This window comes from Pseudophryne corroboree, chromosome 4 (assembly GCF_028390025.1).
Source record: "Pseudophryne corroboree isolate aPseCor3 chromosome 4, aPseCor3.hap2, whole genome shotgun sequence".
NCBI classification, from domain to species: domain Eukaryota; kingdom Metazoa; phylum Chordata; class Amphibia; order Anura; family Myobatrachidae; genus Pseudophryne; species Pseudophryne corroboree.
In genome coordinates, this window is record NC_086447.1 from 819,319,831 (window position 1) to 819,334,821 (window position 14,991).

At 47.5% G+C, this 14,991-nt stretch overlaps 1 protein-coding gene across 1 annotated transcript in view; it reads left to right on the top strand.

Annotated features, from left to right (window-relative positions):
- XPO1 (exportin 1) overlaps positions 1 to 14,991 on the top strand; it is a 232,646-nt gene that overhangs the window by 175,075 nt on the left and 42,580 nt on the right. The window contains exons 14-17 of the mRNA XM_063918496.1: positions 6,395 to 6,576; positions 6,940 to 7,096; positions 7,222 to 7,385; positions 10,949 to 11,083. Coding sequence (XP_063774566.1) covers positions 6,395 to 6,576; positions 6,940 to 7,096; positions 7,222 to 7,385; positions 10,949 to 11,083 — 638 coding nt within the window. The remainder of the gene's footprint in view (positions 1 to 6,394; positions 6,577 to 6,939; positions 7,097 to 7,221; positions 7,386 to 10,948; positions 11,084 to 14,991) is intronic.

Below are 14,991 nucleotides of genomic sequence, written 5' to 3' on the forward strand. Positions count from 1 at the left end.
CATCGAGGGACTTAGGGGAGAGAAGTGAACTCACCTGCGTGCAGGATGGATTGGCTTCTTAGGCTACTGGACACCATTAGCTCCAGAGGGAGTCGGAACACAGGTCTCACCCTGGGGTTCGTCCCGGAGCCGCGCCGCCGACCCCCTTGCAGATGCCGAAAAGTGAAGAGGTCCAGAAACCGGCGGCAGAAGACTTTTCAGTCTTCATAAGGTAGCGCACAGCACTGCAGCTGTGCGCCATTGTTGTCAGCACACTTCATAGCAGCGGTCAATGAGGGTGCAGGGCGCTGGGGGGGGCGCCCTGGGCAGCAATGATAGTACCTTATTCTGGCTAAAAATACATCACATATAGCCCCTGGGGGCTATATGGATGTATTTAACCCCTGCCAGGTCTCAGAAAAACGGGAGAAGAAGCCCGCCGAAAAGGGGGCGGGGCCTATTCTCCTCAGCACACAGCGCCATTTTCCCTCACAGAAATGCTGGTGGGAAGGCTCCCAGGCTCTCCCCTGCACTGCACTACAGAAACAGGGTTAAAACAGAGAGGGGGGGCACTTATTTGGCGATATGACTATATATATTAAAATGCTATAAGGGAAAAACACTTATATAAAGGTTGTCCCTGTATAATTATAGCGTTTTTGGTGTGTGCTGGCAAACTCTCCCTCTGTCTCCCCAAAGGGCTAGTGGGGTCCTGTCCTCTATCAGAGCATTCCCTGTGTGTGTGCTGTGTGTCGGTACGTGTGTGTCGACATGTATGAGGACGATGTTGGTGAGGAGGCGGAGCAATTGCCTGTAATGGTGATGTCACTCTCTAGGTAGTCGACACCGGAATGGATGGCTTATTTAAGGAATTACGTGATAATGTCAACACGCTGCAAGGTCGGTTGACGACATGAGACGGCCGGCAAACCAATTAGTACCTGTCCAGGCGTCTCAAACACCGTCAGGGGCGTTAAAACGTCCTTTTACCTCAGTCGGTCGACACAGACACGGACACTGACTCCAGTGTCGACGGTGAAGAAACAAACGTATTTTCCTTTAGGGCCACACGTTACTTGTTAAGGGCAATGAAGGAGATGTTACATATTTCTGATACTACAAGTACCACAAAAAAGGGTATTATGTGGAGTGTGAAAAAACTACATGTGGTTTTTCCTGAATCAGATAAATTAAATGAAGTGTGTGATGATACGTGGGTTTCCCCCGATAGAAAATTATTGGCGGTATACCCTTTCCCGCCAGAAGTTATGGCGCGTTGGGAAACACCCCTTAGGGTGGATAAGGCGCTCACACGCTTATCAAAACAAGTGGCGTTACCGTCTCCAGATACGGCCGCCCTCAAGGAGCCAACTGATAGGAGGCTGGAAAATATCCTAAAAAGTATATACACACATACTGGTGTTATACTGCGACCAGCGATCGCCTCAGCCTGGATGGGCAGCGCTGGGGTGTCTTGGTCGGATTCCCTGACTGGAAATATTGATACCCTTGACAGGGACAGTATTTTATTGACTATAGAGCATTTAAAGGATGCATTTCTATATATGCGAGATGCACAGAGGGATATTTGCACTCTGGCATCAAGAGTAAGTGCGATGTCCATATCTGCCAGAAGATGTTTATGGACACGACAGTGGTCAGGTGATGCAGATTCCAAACGGCACATGGAAGTATTGCCGTATAAAGGGGAGGAGTTATTTGGGGTCGGTCCATCGGACCTGGTGGCCACGGCAACAGCTGGAAAATCCACCTTTTTTACCCCAAGTCACATCTCAGCAGAAAAAGACATCGTCTTTTCAGCCTCAGTCCTTTCGTCCCCATAAGGGCAGGCGGGCAAAAGGCCAGTCATATCTGCCCAGGGATAGAGGTAAGGGAAGAAGACTGCAGCAGGCAGCCCATTCCCAGGAACAGAAGCCTTCCACCGCTTCTGCCAAGTCCTCAGCATGACGCTGGGGCCGTACAAACAGGTGCAGTGGGGGGGGTCGTCTCAAGAGTTTCAGCACGCAGTGGGCTCACTCGCAAGTGGACCCCTGGATCCTACAAGTAGTATCCCAGGGGTACAGATTGGAAATTCGAGACGTCTCCCCCTCGCAGGTTCCTGAAGTTTGCTTTACCAACGTCTCCCTCCGACAGGGAGGCAGTATTGGAAACAATTCACAAGCTGTATTCCCAGCAGGTGATAATCAAAGTACCCCTCCTACAATAAGGAAAGGGGTATTATTCCACACTATATTGTGGTACTGAAGCCAGACGGCTCGGTGAGACCTATTCTAAATCTGAAATATTTGAACACTTACATACAAAGGTTCAAATCAAGATGGAGTCACTCAGAGCAGTGATAGCGAACCAGGAAGAAGGGGACTATATGGTGTCCCTGGACATCAAGGATGTTTACCTCCATGTCCCAATTTGCCCTTCTCACCAAGGGTACCTCAGGTTCGTGGTACAAAACTGTCACTATCAGTTTCAGACGCTGCCGTTTGGATTGTCCACGGCACCCCGGGTCTTTACCAAGGTAATGGCCGAAATGATGATTCTTCTTCAAAGAAAAGGCGTCTTAATTATCCCTTACTTGGACGATCTCCTGATAAGGGCAAGGTCCAGAGAACAGTTGGAGGTCGGAGTAGCACTATCTCAAGTAGTTCTACGACAGCACGGGTGGATTCTAAATATTCCAAAATCGCAGCTGTCTCCGACGACACGTCTGCTGTTCCTAGGGATGATTCTGGACACAGTCCAGAATAAGGTGTTTCTCCCGGAGGAGAAAGCTAGGGAGTTATCCGAGCTAGTCAGGAACCTCCTAAAACCAGGAAAAGTGTCAGTGCATCATTGCACAAGGGTCCTGGGAAAAATGGTGGCTTCTTACGAAGCGATTCCATTCGGCAGATTTCACGCAATAACTTTTCAGTGGGATCTGCTGGAAATAACCCTGTCTCCAAGGACAAGGGTGTCTCTTCTGTGGTGGCTGCAGAGTGCTCATCTACTAAAGGGCCACAGATTCGGCATTCAGGACTGAGTCCTGGTGACCACGGATGCCAGCCTGAAAGGCTGGGGAGCAGTCACACAAGGAAAAAATTTCCAGGGAGTGTGATCAAGTCTGGAGACTTCTCTCCACATAAATATACTGGAGCTAAGAGCAATTTACAATGCTCTAAGCTTAGCAAGACCTCTGCTTCAAGGTCAGCCGGTATTGATCCAGTGGGACAACATCACGGCAGTCGCCCACGTAAACAGACAGGGCGGCACTAGAAGCAGGAGGACAATGGCAGAAACTGCAAGGATTCTTCGCTGGGCGGAAAATCATGTGATAGCACTGTCAGCAGTGTTCATTCCGGGAGTGGACAACTGGGAAGCAGACTTCCTCAGCACGACCTCCACCCGGGAGAGTGGGGACTTCATCGGGAAGTCTTCCACATGATTGTGAACCGTTGGGAAAGACCAAAGGTGGACATGATGGCGTCCCGCCTGAACAAAAAACTGGACAGGTATTGCGCCAGGTCAAGAGACCCTCAGGCAATAGCTGTGGACGTTCTGGTAACACCGTGGGTGTACCAGTCGGTGTATGTGTTCCCTCCTCTGCTTCTCATACCTAAGGTACTGAGAATTATAAGACGTAGAGGAGTAAGAACTATACTCGTGGCTCCGGATTGGCCAAGAAGGACTTGGTACCCGGAACTTCAAGAGATGCTCACAGAGGACTCATGGCCTCTGCCGCTAAGAAGGGACTTGCTTCAGCAAGTACCATGTCTGTTCCAAGACTTGCTGCGTTTGACGGCATGGCGGTTGAACGCCGGATCCTAAGGGAAAAAGGCATTCCGGAAGAGGTCATTCCTACCCTGGTCAAAGCCAGGAAGGAGGTGACCGCACAACATTATCACCACATGTGGCGAAAATATGTTGCGTGGTGTGAGGCCAGGAAGGCCCCACGAAGAAATTTCAACTCGGTCGATTCCTGCATTTCCTGCAAACAGGAGTGTCTATGGGCCTCAAATTGGGGTCCATTAAGGTTCAAATTTCGGCCCTGTCGATTTTCTTCCAGAAAGAATTGGCTTCAGTTCCTGAAGTCCAGAAGTTTGTCAAGGGAGTACTGCATATACAACCCCCCTTTGTGCCTCCAGTGGCACTGTGGGATCTCAACGTAGTTCTGGGATTCCTCAAATCACATTGGTTTAAACCGCTCAAATCTGTGGATTTGAAATATCTCACATGGAAAGTGACCATGATGTTGGCGCTGGCCTCGGCCAGGCGAGTGTCAAAATTGGCGGCTTTGTCTCACAAAAGCCCATATCTGATTGTCCATTCGGACAGGGCAGAGCTGCGGACTCGTCCCCAGTTTCTCCCTAAGGTGGTGTCAGCGTTTCACCTGAACCAGCTTATTGTGGTACCTGCGGCTACTAGGGACTTGGAGGACTCCAAGTTCCTAGATGTTGTCAGGGCCCTGAAAATATAGGTTTCCAGGACGGCTGGAGTTCGGAAAACTGACTTGCTGTTATCCTGTATGCACCCAACAAACTGGGTGCTCTTGCTTCTAAGCAGACGATTGCTAGTTGGATGTGTAGTACAATTCAGCTTGCACATTCTGTGGCAGGCCTGCCACAGCCAAAATATGTAAATGCCCATTCCACAAGGAAGGTGGGCTCATCTTGGGCGGCTGCCCGAGGGGTCTCGGCTTTACAACTTTGCCGAGCTGCTACTTGGTCAGGGGCACACCCTGGCTGAGGAGGACCTGGAGTTCTCTCACTCGGTGCTGCAGAGTCATCCGCACTCTCCCGCCCGTTTGGGAGCTTTGGTATAATCCCCATGGTCCTGACGGAGTCCCCAGCATCCACTTAGGACGTCAGAGAAAATAAGAATTTACTTACCGATAATTCTATTTCTCGTAGTCCGTAGTGGATGCTGGGCGCCCATCCCAAGTGCGGATTGTCTGCAATACTTGTACATAGTTATTGTTACAAAAATCGGGTTATTATTGTTGTGAGCCATCTTTTCAGAGGCTCCGCTGTTATCATGCTGTTAACTGGGTTCAGATCACAGGTTGTACAGTGTGATTGGTGTGGCTGGTATGAGTCTTACCCGGGATTCAAAATCCTTCCTTATTGTGTACGCTCGTCCGGGCACAGTATCCTAACTGAGGCTTGGAGGAGGGTCATAGGGGGAGGAGCCAGTGCACACCACCTGATCCTAAAGCTTTTACTTTTGTGCCCTGTCTCCTGCGGAGCCGCTATTCCCCATGGTCCTGACGGAGTCCCCAGCATCCACTACGGACTACGAGAAATAGAATTATCGGTAAGTAAATTCTTATTTTCTTTCTGGTCACCAGTTCTCCTCATTATGAGTGTTTCTTGTGTGTACCATTCTTCCATCTCTCTCCTGCTTTGTGTGTGTTCACTATACTGGCTAGGCTGGGGACAGGGTATAGGGGAGGAGGGACCAAGGCATTCTTGGAGCTGAAAGCTTTAACAGTTTTGGTGCCTGGTCCTCTCCAACCACCTACTCCCCATGGTATCCCTGTGGACCCTATGGACTTCAAAGAAAAAGATAACAAAGGTAGGTCTACCATATCTCTTGCCTGGTCTTTGTTTCTTAAATCCAGGCACACCTCATGTACTTCTTTTCACACCTTTCAACCCTCTGGTATGCTGCATTTTCATGGGTCCTGAGGTCTGTTTTTCTGCCAGGGGTGGTCCCTGGATTGCTGCAGTGTTCCCCCTTGGATGAAGGAGAAACAGGGTTTTTGTACTTGCCAGTAAAATCCATTTCTCCTATTCCATGGGGACACCACTGCACGTTTGGTGTATATTTTTATTCTGTTTAGGTTCTGGTTGTTCAGTTGTGACTGGTTTAGTCACTTAATCACATTTACGGTGTAGTAACAGTGGTCAGAACTATTATTTAGTTAACTCCTGATCACACGCTTAAACGGGTAGAGGTATTAATTCTTTAAAAAGGTATATTATTCAGTTCTAACAAAAAGCAGTAACTAGCTTTTCACTGTTTATTCAACAGAATAAAAGTTAATTTTAAATAATTCAGAATTCATTCACTCAAGCATGCCCCGAACGGAGTCTTTCCTTCCCAATTAACTGTCCTTGAAGAGGATGAAAGAAAAGACGGGATATTTATACCTATATTACTTTTCTATGAATGTTTGGAGGACACAGGCACATTCTACATTGTAGTTCTTCTATTTAGTTATGGAGTTTTATTTTTTATTTATTATATCTTATAATGTGGTAAGAACCAGTATTGACAGTAATATGATAGTAAACCATTACCAGAGAAGTTATTCGAAATTACATGATATTCCTATTACTGAAACTGCTAAAACCCCACCTGAAACTTAATTTAGTATGCACTGCTAATCATTTTTGTTCATGTAAAATGTTTCTTCCAGTATACCTTACTCATCTGGATTATGCAGACACAGAAAGAATTATGACAGAGAAGCTTCACAACCAAGTTAATGGGACAGAATGGTCATGGAAAAATCTGAACACCTTGTGTTGGGCTATCGGATCTATTAGCGGAGCCATGCACGAAGAGGATGAAAAGAGGTTTCTGGTTACAGTTATCAAGGTAAGGAGACTGCAGTTTGTTTTTCAGGGGGGTGGGGGGTGAAGAAAGGGTAATGGGTAAACAGCCCATGGGTTATCTCTCTTTACCTGAATTTATGCAAAGCACAGTGCAAGCCATAGAGTACATGCAGCTTTTTGCACACTTTGATGGCATTACTTTACTTTGCTCCAAGTCTCCTGGACATTCCTGGAATGTAGGCATGGATGGACTGGTAAAAGATACACTATGTAGAACACCTCTATACAACTGGTTTGGTGGACGGACACGGTTTCAGGAGTCGACAGATTGTAGCGATCAAAATCCTCTACTCAATAGGTCACATTAGAGGAAATGCTACACACTCTGGGTCTTTTTTTATTGCAGGATCTGCTTGGTCTGTGTGAGCAGAAGCGTGGAAAGGACAATAAAGCCATTATTGCATCCAACATTATGTACATCGTGGGCCAGTATCCAAGGTTTCTGAGAGCCCATTGGAAATTCCTGAAGACCGTTGTCAACAAGCTGTTTGAATTCATGCATGGTACGTTGGTGCTTTTATGGAAACATTGCATATTATCCTGTGGGGTTTTCTTTTGTATTAAGCATGATAGCTGTAGGTTTAAATTTCTTTAAAGTAGATGTTAAAGCTGCACAATTCTGTTTCAGAGACCCACGATGGAGTGCAGGACATGGCATGTGATACCTTCATTAAGATTGCTCAAAAATGTCGCAGGCATTTTGTTCAAGTGCAAGTAGGAGAAGTGATGCCTTTCATCGATGAAATCTTAAACAATATCAATACTATTATATGTGATCTCCAACCACAACAGGTAAGACTAAGCTTTATTCTAACGTGACAGTGGTGTACTTTTTGAATAGGAATCGATTTCAGTTATTCTTTTCTTCATTGAAACCATAGGCAACACAGGCTTGATAAAACTTGTATAGGCACCATATTGTTAACTTTTCGTTCCCCTTCCCAGCAGCAGCAGTGGCTCCTTCTCTCCTATACCCCGCCTCCAGCCAAAGGCAGGCCGGAAGCTGGCACTGTTTAACAGCGAGCAGCTTTTAAGCAGCCTCAATTTTTTTGGGAGACTTGACTTCCTGCGGTGCTGACAGCAGGAGCTCAGGTTGCCTTCACCCCAGCTTAGACCACCGGGGTCCTGCCAACTAAGGACCGTTTATTTAAGGCCATTGTCCCTGGGGTCCATGTCAGGAGGGGGAGGTGGCCTCTCCCTGTTAGCTTCTCCCCCACCCCATTGATGCTTTCCCTCTGAAGGCATCCAGCCACTGGGTTTCTCCTACTTCTCTCCCCTCCCTAGCTGAGACGCTGAGCAGCTATTTTCACTACACTGCCAGAGACCAAAGCTTGCTACCCTCTAAGTGAGATTCAGTGAAACAGACCACATCTGAGTTATACTGTTTTATCAGTTTAAGAACAAGCGACCTCTTTATCCTGTCAATTACCCCTCGGACGTTCCATGTGAGGAAATTTCATTTAGACAGATCCATAAATGAAAGAGATGGTCAAAAAGGATTACACAATTCACTGTCCCACAGCCATCCATCTGAGCGAGCCACAATAACATGTTTGAGAAGCGTAGCCATTTTAATAGATGAGACCTCCAAAAAAATCAAAGCATAAATATCATAAAATAAAAACACAGTAATAGCCCAAGACCCCTCGAAACTACCCCCCACCCCGTATACCACCCCCAACCTTGGCATACTTGGAACCCGAACTACAAAATATAAACCACAAACAAGCTAGTCAATAGCTGCCAAGAGTACAGTAAGAGTGAATAAGGCCACCCACCAACCGTCCCTCCGAGCAGCTACAGGAAAGAAAAAAAAAATGGGAGCAATGTATATAAAAGCGACCAAAGCAAAAGAGCTCCCAGGTACATACCATAAAAAAACATTGTGTGCCCGGTTCCCTGACCATACAATAAAGATAGGTATTCAACCCATCATCTAGGCATAACAATATAAGACACTGAGTATGGAAATAAAAATGCAAACATGGGCAAATTACACTGAAACTGATGTACGCCCAATTGCAGATATAAAAGCAGGAATCAGTCTGCAGCCATTTGACGTCGACCTGGAGCATACCGATCCAACCAAACAGAGGCTTCATGTGGAGACTTAAAGAACTTAGATTTTCCGTCTGCAATTACCTATAGTTTGGAAGGGAACAACATGGAGTAGGATAAATTCAGATCCCGAAGTATGTGCTTCACTGGGACAAACTGCTCTCTGTCCTTCTGGACTTCAGCAGCAAAGTCCGGGAACGCAGCAATCTTCACCCCATTTCTGGTTGAAGGGCCTTTAGTGCGACCCAGACATAAAACAGTGTCCCTGTCCTTGTAGTGTAAAAACTTCGCAGAGGAGGTGCACCAGGTGGCGGAGGGCAGTTAGGTATTCTTTGAGCCCGCTCAACTGCAAAATGGGGAGTGAAGGAGTCCTTTCCGTACTATTCCAGAAGCCAAGACTCCAGGAACGATTTGGGGGAAGAGCCTTCCTCCCTCTCTGGTAGCCCCACGAACCGTATATTATTCCTACAGAGGCGCCCCTCCATATCAAGGAGCTTGGACTGCATAACAGTGATTTGCTGAGATATAGCGGAGACAGAGTTAAGAGGAGTGTAGGAGTCTTCCAGATTTGAGACTCAAGTCTCCACCTCCCTGACTCATGTATGCGATGGACATCCTGTCTCAAAAGCAATAGATCACACTGGACCCTCTCAATTTTGTCAGAAAATCTCTTTTCGCTGTTTACTATGGCCTCCAAGACTTGTAACGAAGCCGGAGACTGAGCTGCAGCAGTAGAATCTTGTGAGAGATCAGAGTTAGGCAGGCTATCAGCGGCAGGGGGAGGAGATGCTGTTGCCCCTGCATTTCTAGCATATTTTTCCAGCTTGGCAGCTGCAGAATTTGCATGGTGATTTTTCACCATGAATAAGGCAAGGTGTAGAGTATATATTTTAAAAAATCCTGTGAGGGAATTACTGGTAGGCAGAATTGAGGACCTGAACAGTAAACCTAATGAGCAGAAAGTCCCCCACACCAGATGGGAGCTGGGCTAAGATGGCTGCCACACACACTGTTCTCCTTCCCTCAAGGTACCTCTATGGAGCAAACACAAGAACCAGGGAGCCAGCACTGCAGGGGAAGCGTTGCGTCAGCTGCTGCTCAGATATACACAGCAGCCCACGTGGAGACCCGCAGCCAGAGAGCCTCCGCACGCCGAGCGGGAGCCGAGGGATGACCCGAAGTGAAGGAGGCCCGGAGCTCCGTGCAGACTGCAGGGCCGTACAGGATGCCAGCCGGAGCATGCACACCAGCGGACCGGGCGGGCAGCAGAGACCACCTGCTGAGGCAGCAGTGTCAGGAGATCACAGGTGGGCAGTTTAAGAACAGGAACCGGGTGCAGGATCAATATAGAGGATGTGGGTCCCGGGAGCTCACACTACCCACGTCCTGCTCACTTGCTGTTGTGGCCATGCCCCGTTCAAGTGGAACCTTACCAATTTCGGGCAATGCATTTTGTACTTCCCATGGCTCGTCATGTCTTTACGAAAGTCATGACTGCTCATTTTGTGTCGCAAACGCGTCAGTTTTCATCCTTACCTGGATGATTTACTCATCCTCGTCCAGTCTCCTTATATTCTCAGGGAACACCTCGGTCTGGCGATTGCTCTTCAACAGTCTCATGGATGGCTCATCAGCTGTGTGAAATCGTCCTTGACACCATCTCAGGAACCGTTCCTTCTGGGTTCTTTGTGAACATAGAGGTCAGAATTTGTGTGTTCTTACATCTCTGCCGAGTGTTGATTCACTTCTGCATGAGGATTTTGGGTTCTTGTCTCCATCTTCGATCTGGTGGAATATGCCCAATTTCATTCACGGCCCATTCAGATGGAGATACTGGCCCGATGGAACAAGTCTCATCAGCAAGCTAGGTGGCTTCCTTTGACCATCCACCAAGTTTGCGCTGCAACGGACCTCCCTGTTCCTGCTGACATAATTGGTCAGGTTTTTAGCATTGCAACTGTGTTTGTGATATGGGTGGTCATTTATTGGTTATTCGTGAATTTTAGGGTTTTCTGTCTCAGCTGGTGTTTGGTTTTTCACTGGTGTATAGCAAGTAGTGTGTGGAAACCCTAGGATATTTGTAGTTTTCATATGAAACTTAAGATCCTTCCTTTGTAGTATACTCACTTTCCCTCGCTGGTACCAAATTTAATTTATCTTGTCAAGTATGCCTACTTGCACATACCTGGGAATGCGTGTTATGATTTTCTATAAAGTCTCTGCATGTGCAGATCTGGCTCCTCCTTTGGCACTTTGGCAAATGTATGTTGCTTATATCTGATTTTCCACTTTTTTAGGTGCACACATTCTATGAAGCAGTTGGGTATATGATTGGAGCCCAGACAGATCAACCTGTACAAGAACATTTGATAGAGAAATATATGTTGCTTCCTAATCAAGTTTGGGACAGTATTATTCAACAGGCCACTAAGGTAGGTAATGCTGCTGCGATTACTTTTATTAGTCGTGCTTACTTTTCCCTTATGTGAATATGTTAGAGCCAAATTGTTACATGCTTATTTGTAACATTTATTTTATATTTTATGATCTTGCTGTATAAACGGTGACTTTTCTGATTTTGGCCTCAGGGTGGTGCTGCTATATTGGGCTTAACATTGATACTTAATTTAGTCTAGCAGAGTAATCATTTTAACTGCACACATTATTGCAAATGTGCTATCTTCTGAATGCGTTTTCTTTGCGTTTATTATGTAAGAGCGAAATCTGCTTTAGTTTATGTCCAAATGGGTTTGCTAAGATCTGTTAAAAACTGCACAGAAAGGAAGAAATTCATGGTCTCCGAATACCAAGGATGCTCCATTGCATTTTCTTATTTCTTTTTCATCCACTAGGGGTCACTGGAGTACTCTTGGGATATGGACGGCTTTAGCAGAACAAAGGCACTGAATATTTAAATTTAGAACTCTCCACCCCTCCATATCCCCGAGTACCTGTTTTCTTTTTCATCCACTAGGGGTCACTGGAGTACTCTTGGGATATGGACGGGCTTCCGTAGGAACACAGCACTGAATATTTAAATTTAGTAACACTCCACCCCTCCATATCCCTGAGCACTTACTGTTTTTTCTGTGCTGAACGTGGCAACACATGCTTAGCTGAAGTCACGGTTTTGTTGAAGAAACTTTTATTTTTAATTTTTATTTTTTCTACTGTTTGACCACATCCCTGTCCCCCTTCCAAAAGGCAGGGTCAGGGATAGTGCAGCTGCTGATTGCAGCACGGGCGTGTCGGGCCTCTCTGAAAGAGCTCCCTCACAGCCCTCACATCCTCCTGCACTGGCTGGCCGGCGCTTACTGAAAAGCCCCGTCGGAGCCTCCGCACGTCTGCAGGAGTGAGGTATGTGAAACGGGGCGGTCAGCTCCCGCTGCCGCCCCGACGTGTGGAGACATAGTGCTGGGTGACGGCAAGGAGCGGCTCTCCCCTCTCAGCCTCCGGCATCTTCCCGCTCAGGCGCCCGCCCATTCCACCCCGCTCAGGCGGCCGCACGTTCGTCCACAGACCTCCGTGCAGGCACCGCGGCTCTCTCCACTCAGGCGCCCGCACGTTCGGCCACAGACCTCCGTGCAGGCGCAGCGGCTCTCTCCACTCAGGCGCCCGCACGTTCGGCCACAGACCTCCGTGCAGGCGCCGCGGCTCTCCCCGCTCAGGTACCCGCCCGTTAGGCCACAGCCTCCGGCCAGGCACCTCGGAACGACCCTCACTTCGCCGCAGCGCTACCTTGGTAGCTGACACGCTATTATACAGGAGCCCACCGCTGGGACACACGAGGCACATAGCGCTCTACGATACCCGCTGGGGGCCCACACGCTGCGCTGCCGCTGTAATAAGATAAACAGCCATTACAGGGGGGACATATCAGTGAAATACTGCAGCAGCAGAGGGATTATTACAGTATAATCAGTGAATGCAGCACTGTGATTATATGTATAAGTATAGCAGGGCAGCCATTTTTAACATGCTTCCTGTGTCTTCCTCTGTGATTCCAGAACGTTCCTGTCCTACATCTCTTCTCCACCGGAGGCGCAGGGGTGTTCGTGGGAATTTGGGATCAAAATTTATAGTACTGGCCACGTGTATTGCACTGGGCCAGATATATATACAGAGCCACCTTATTGCTATTTTACTGAGTCGTGCAGGTGTCTGTGTTTTGTGTATTGTATTGTCTGTCGCCATAATGAGTAAGGCACCAGCAAAAACTAAAAAGCATATTTGCAAAGTATGTGGCAGTGTGTTACCGGATGGATCTACCACATGTAACGTATGTTTTGTGGATTCCGTTCAGAATACCATTTCTGCTCCGGTTTTGCAACCAATTTCATCACCGGATCCTCCGTGGGGTATGTTAGTAAATGTACTGGAGAAATTTCAGACAGAAATGACCGCTGCTCGTCCGGAGCGAGAAACGCTAAGATCTGAGTCTAGGGTGAGACCGCCAGAACTACCGGAGGCGTCTCAGCCTTGCGTAGGGTCCAAATCCATTTTGGGCAAACGGGATAATTTTCATATGTCTTATGATTTTCCAGTGTCTGCTATGTTGCAGTCTGACGATTCCATCCCAGACCTCACGGAACACGATGAGGGGGAGGAGGGCGAAGTGGAGTCAGACGGCGAGGATGTTAACAGTTCCGGCATTGATGATCTCATCAGAGCGGGACGGCAGTCGCTAAGGTTTCCTGAAGCTGAGCAGCCTCTCACCAATGATCAGGTCATATTTACTAAACGACGGAAGACGCCAGTAAGTTTTCCTGTGTCGGATTCTCTAAATCAGATGTTAGTAGAATCCAGACAGAATCCAGATAAACGGTTTTCTATACCTCGCAGATTTAAGTCTAGTTATCCGTTTCCAGAATCGGTAACGGGTACATGGGAGAATCCACCAATAGTTGATTCTTCAGTGTCAAAGCTTACCAAGAAATTAACCATACCAGTGCCATCAGCTACTACGCTTAAAGATCCGTCAGATCGTAAGATAGAAACTATGCTTAAATCCATGTATGTAGCAGCAGGTGTGATGCTAAGACCTGGATTGGTTGGCATTTGGGTCACTAAGGCGCTCATAATATGGCTTACAGAACTCAAATCGGCTTTACATGACGAAAACCTGATAATTCAGGTGAATCAAATGATTGAGGCTGTAGAGTATCTCTGTACAGCGTCTACTGACGTCTGTCAGCTCACTTCTCGTATTTCATCTTCGCTAGTTACGGCACGAAGAGCACTCTACCTGCGTACTTATCAAGCGGAGGCAGAGGTCAAACGAAGTATAGAGGCGTTGCCTTACGATGGCAAGATAAGGAGGCTACGGGAGGTAAGTCTGTGTTCTTACCATTGCCTCCACCTGCGCCAAGAAGAAGGTACGCTGGACCTTCGTTCAAATCCTTTAGACCTCAGCCCTTTCGAGGACGTGGCAGAGGATCAGCCACGCCTGCTAGACGTGGTCGAGGACGTGGTTTCCATCAAACCAACACAACTCGCCAAGACGCTAAGGTTACCGACAAGCCAGTGGCATGACGGGTTACCAGCCCATCTCGGATCTCCAATTGTGGGAGCACGCCTTCACACGTTCCATGGGGCGTGGTTCCACACGTCCGCGGAGGGCTGGATTCGCAATTTAGTGTTAAAAGGTTACAAAATAGAGTTCGACTGTCTTCCGCCTCTGCGGTTTTTCAAGACAGGTTTGCCTCTGTCGGACGACAAGAGGACAGTTTTGCAAATTGCCATTCAGTCCTTACTGGATTCGGCAGTGTTGATTCCGGTCCCTGTACACCAACAGGGTCAGGGTTATTATTCAAGTCTATTTGTGGTCCCGAAGCCGGATGGCTCAGTCAGACCAATATTGAACTTAAAGGGCCTCAATCAGTACGTAACTTACTACAGATTCAAAATGGAGTCTCTACGGTCGGTGATTGCGGGGTTAGAGACCAAGGAATTTATGATTGCGCTAGACCTCAAGGATGCGTACTTACACATTCCAATGTGGCAGCCTCATCAGAAATTCTTACGATTTGCAATACGCCAAAACCATTACCAGTTTCAGGCTCTGCCGTTTGGCCTGTCATCAGCGCCTCGGGTATTCACCAAAGTAATGTCTGTGATGATAGCTCACCTCAGATCCCTGGGAGTGACGATAGTTCCGTATTTAGACGATCTGCTCATCAAAGCTCCGTCTCAACAGATCCTTACCCAACATGCGCTGCTAACTTACAATGTTCTGGTTCACCACGGTTGGATTGTCAATTTCAAGAAATCACATCTGATTCCGTCTCAACGCCTTCAGTTCCTAGGTATGATTCTCGATACGGTCAATCAAAGGATTTAC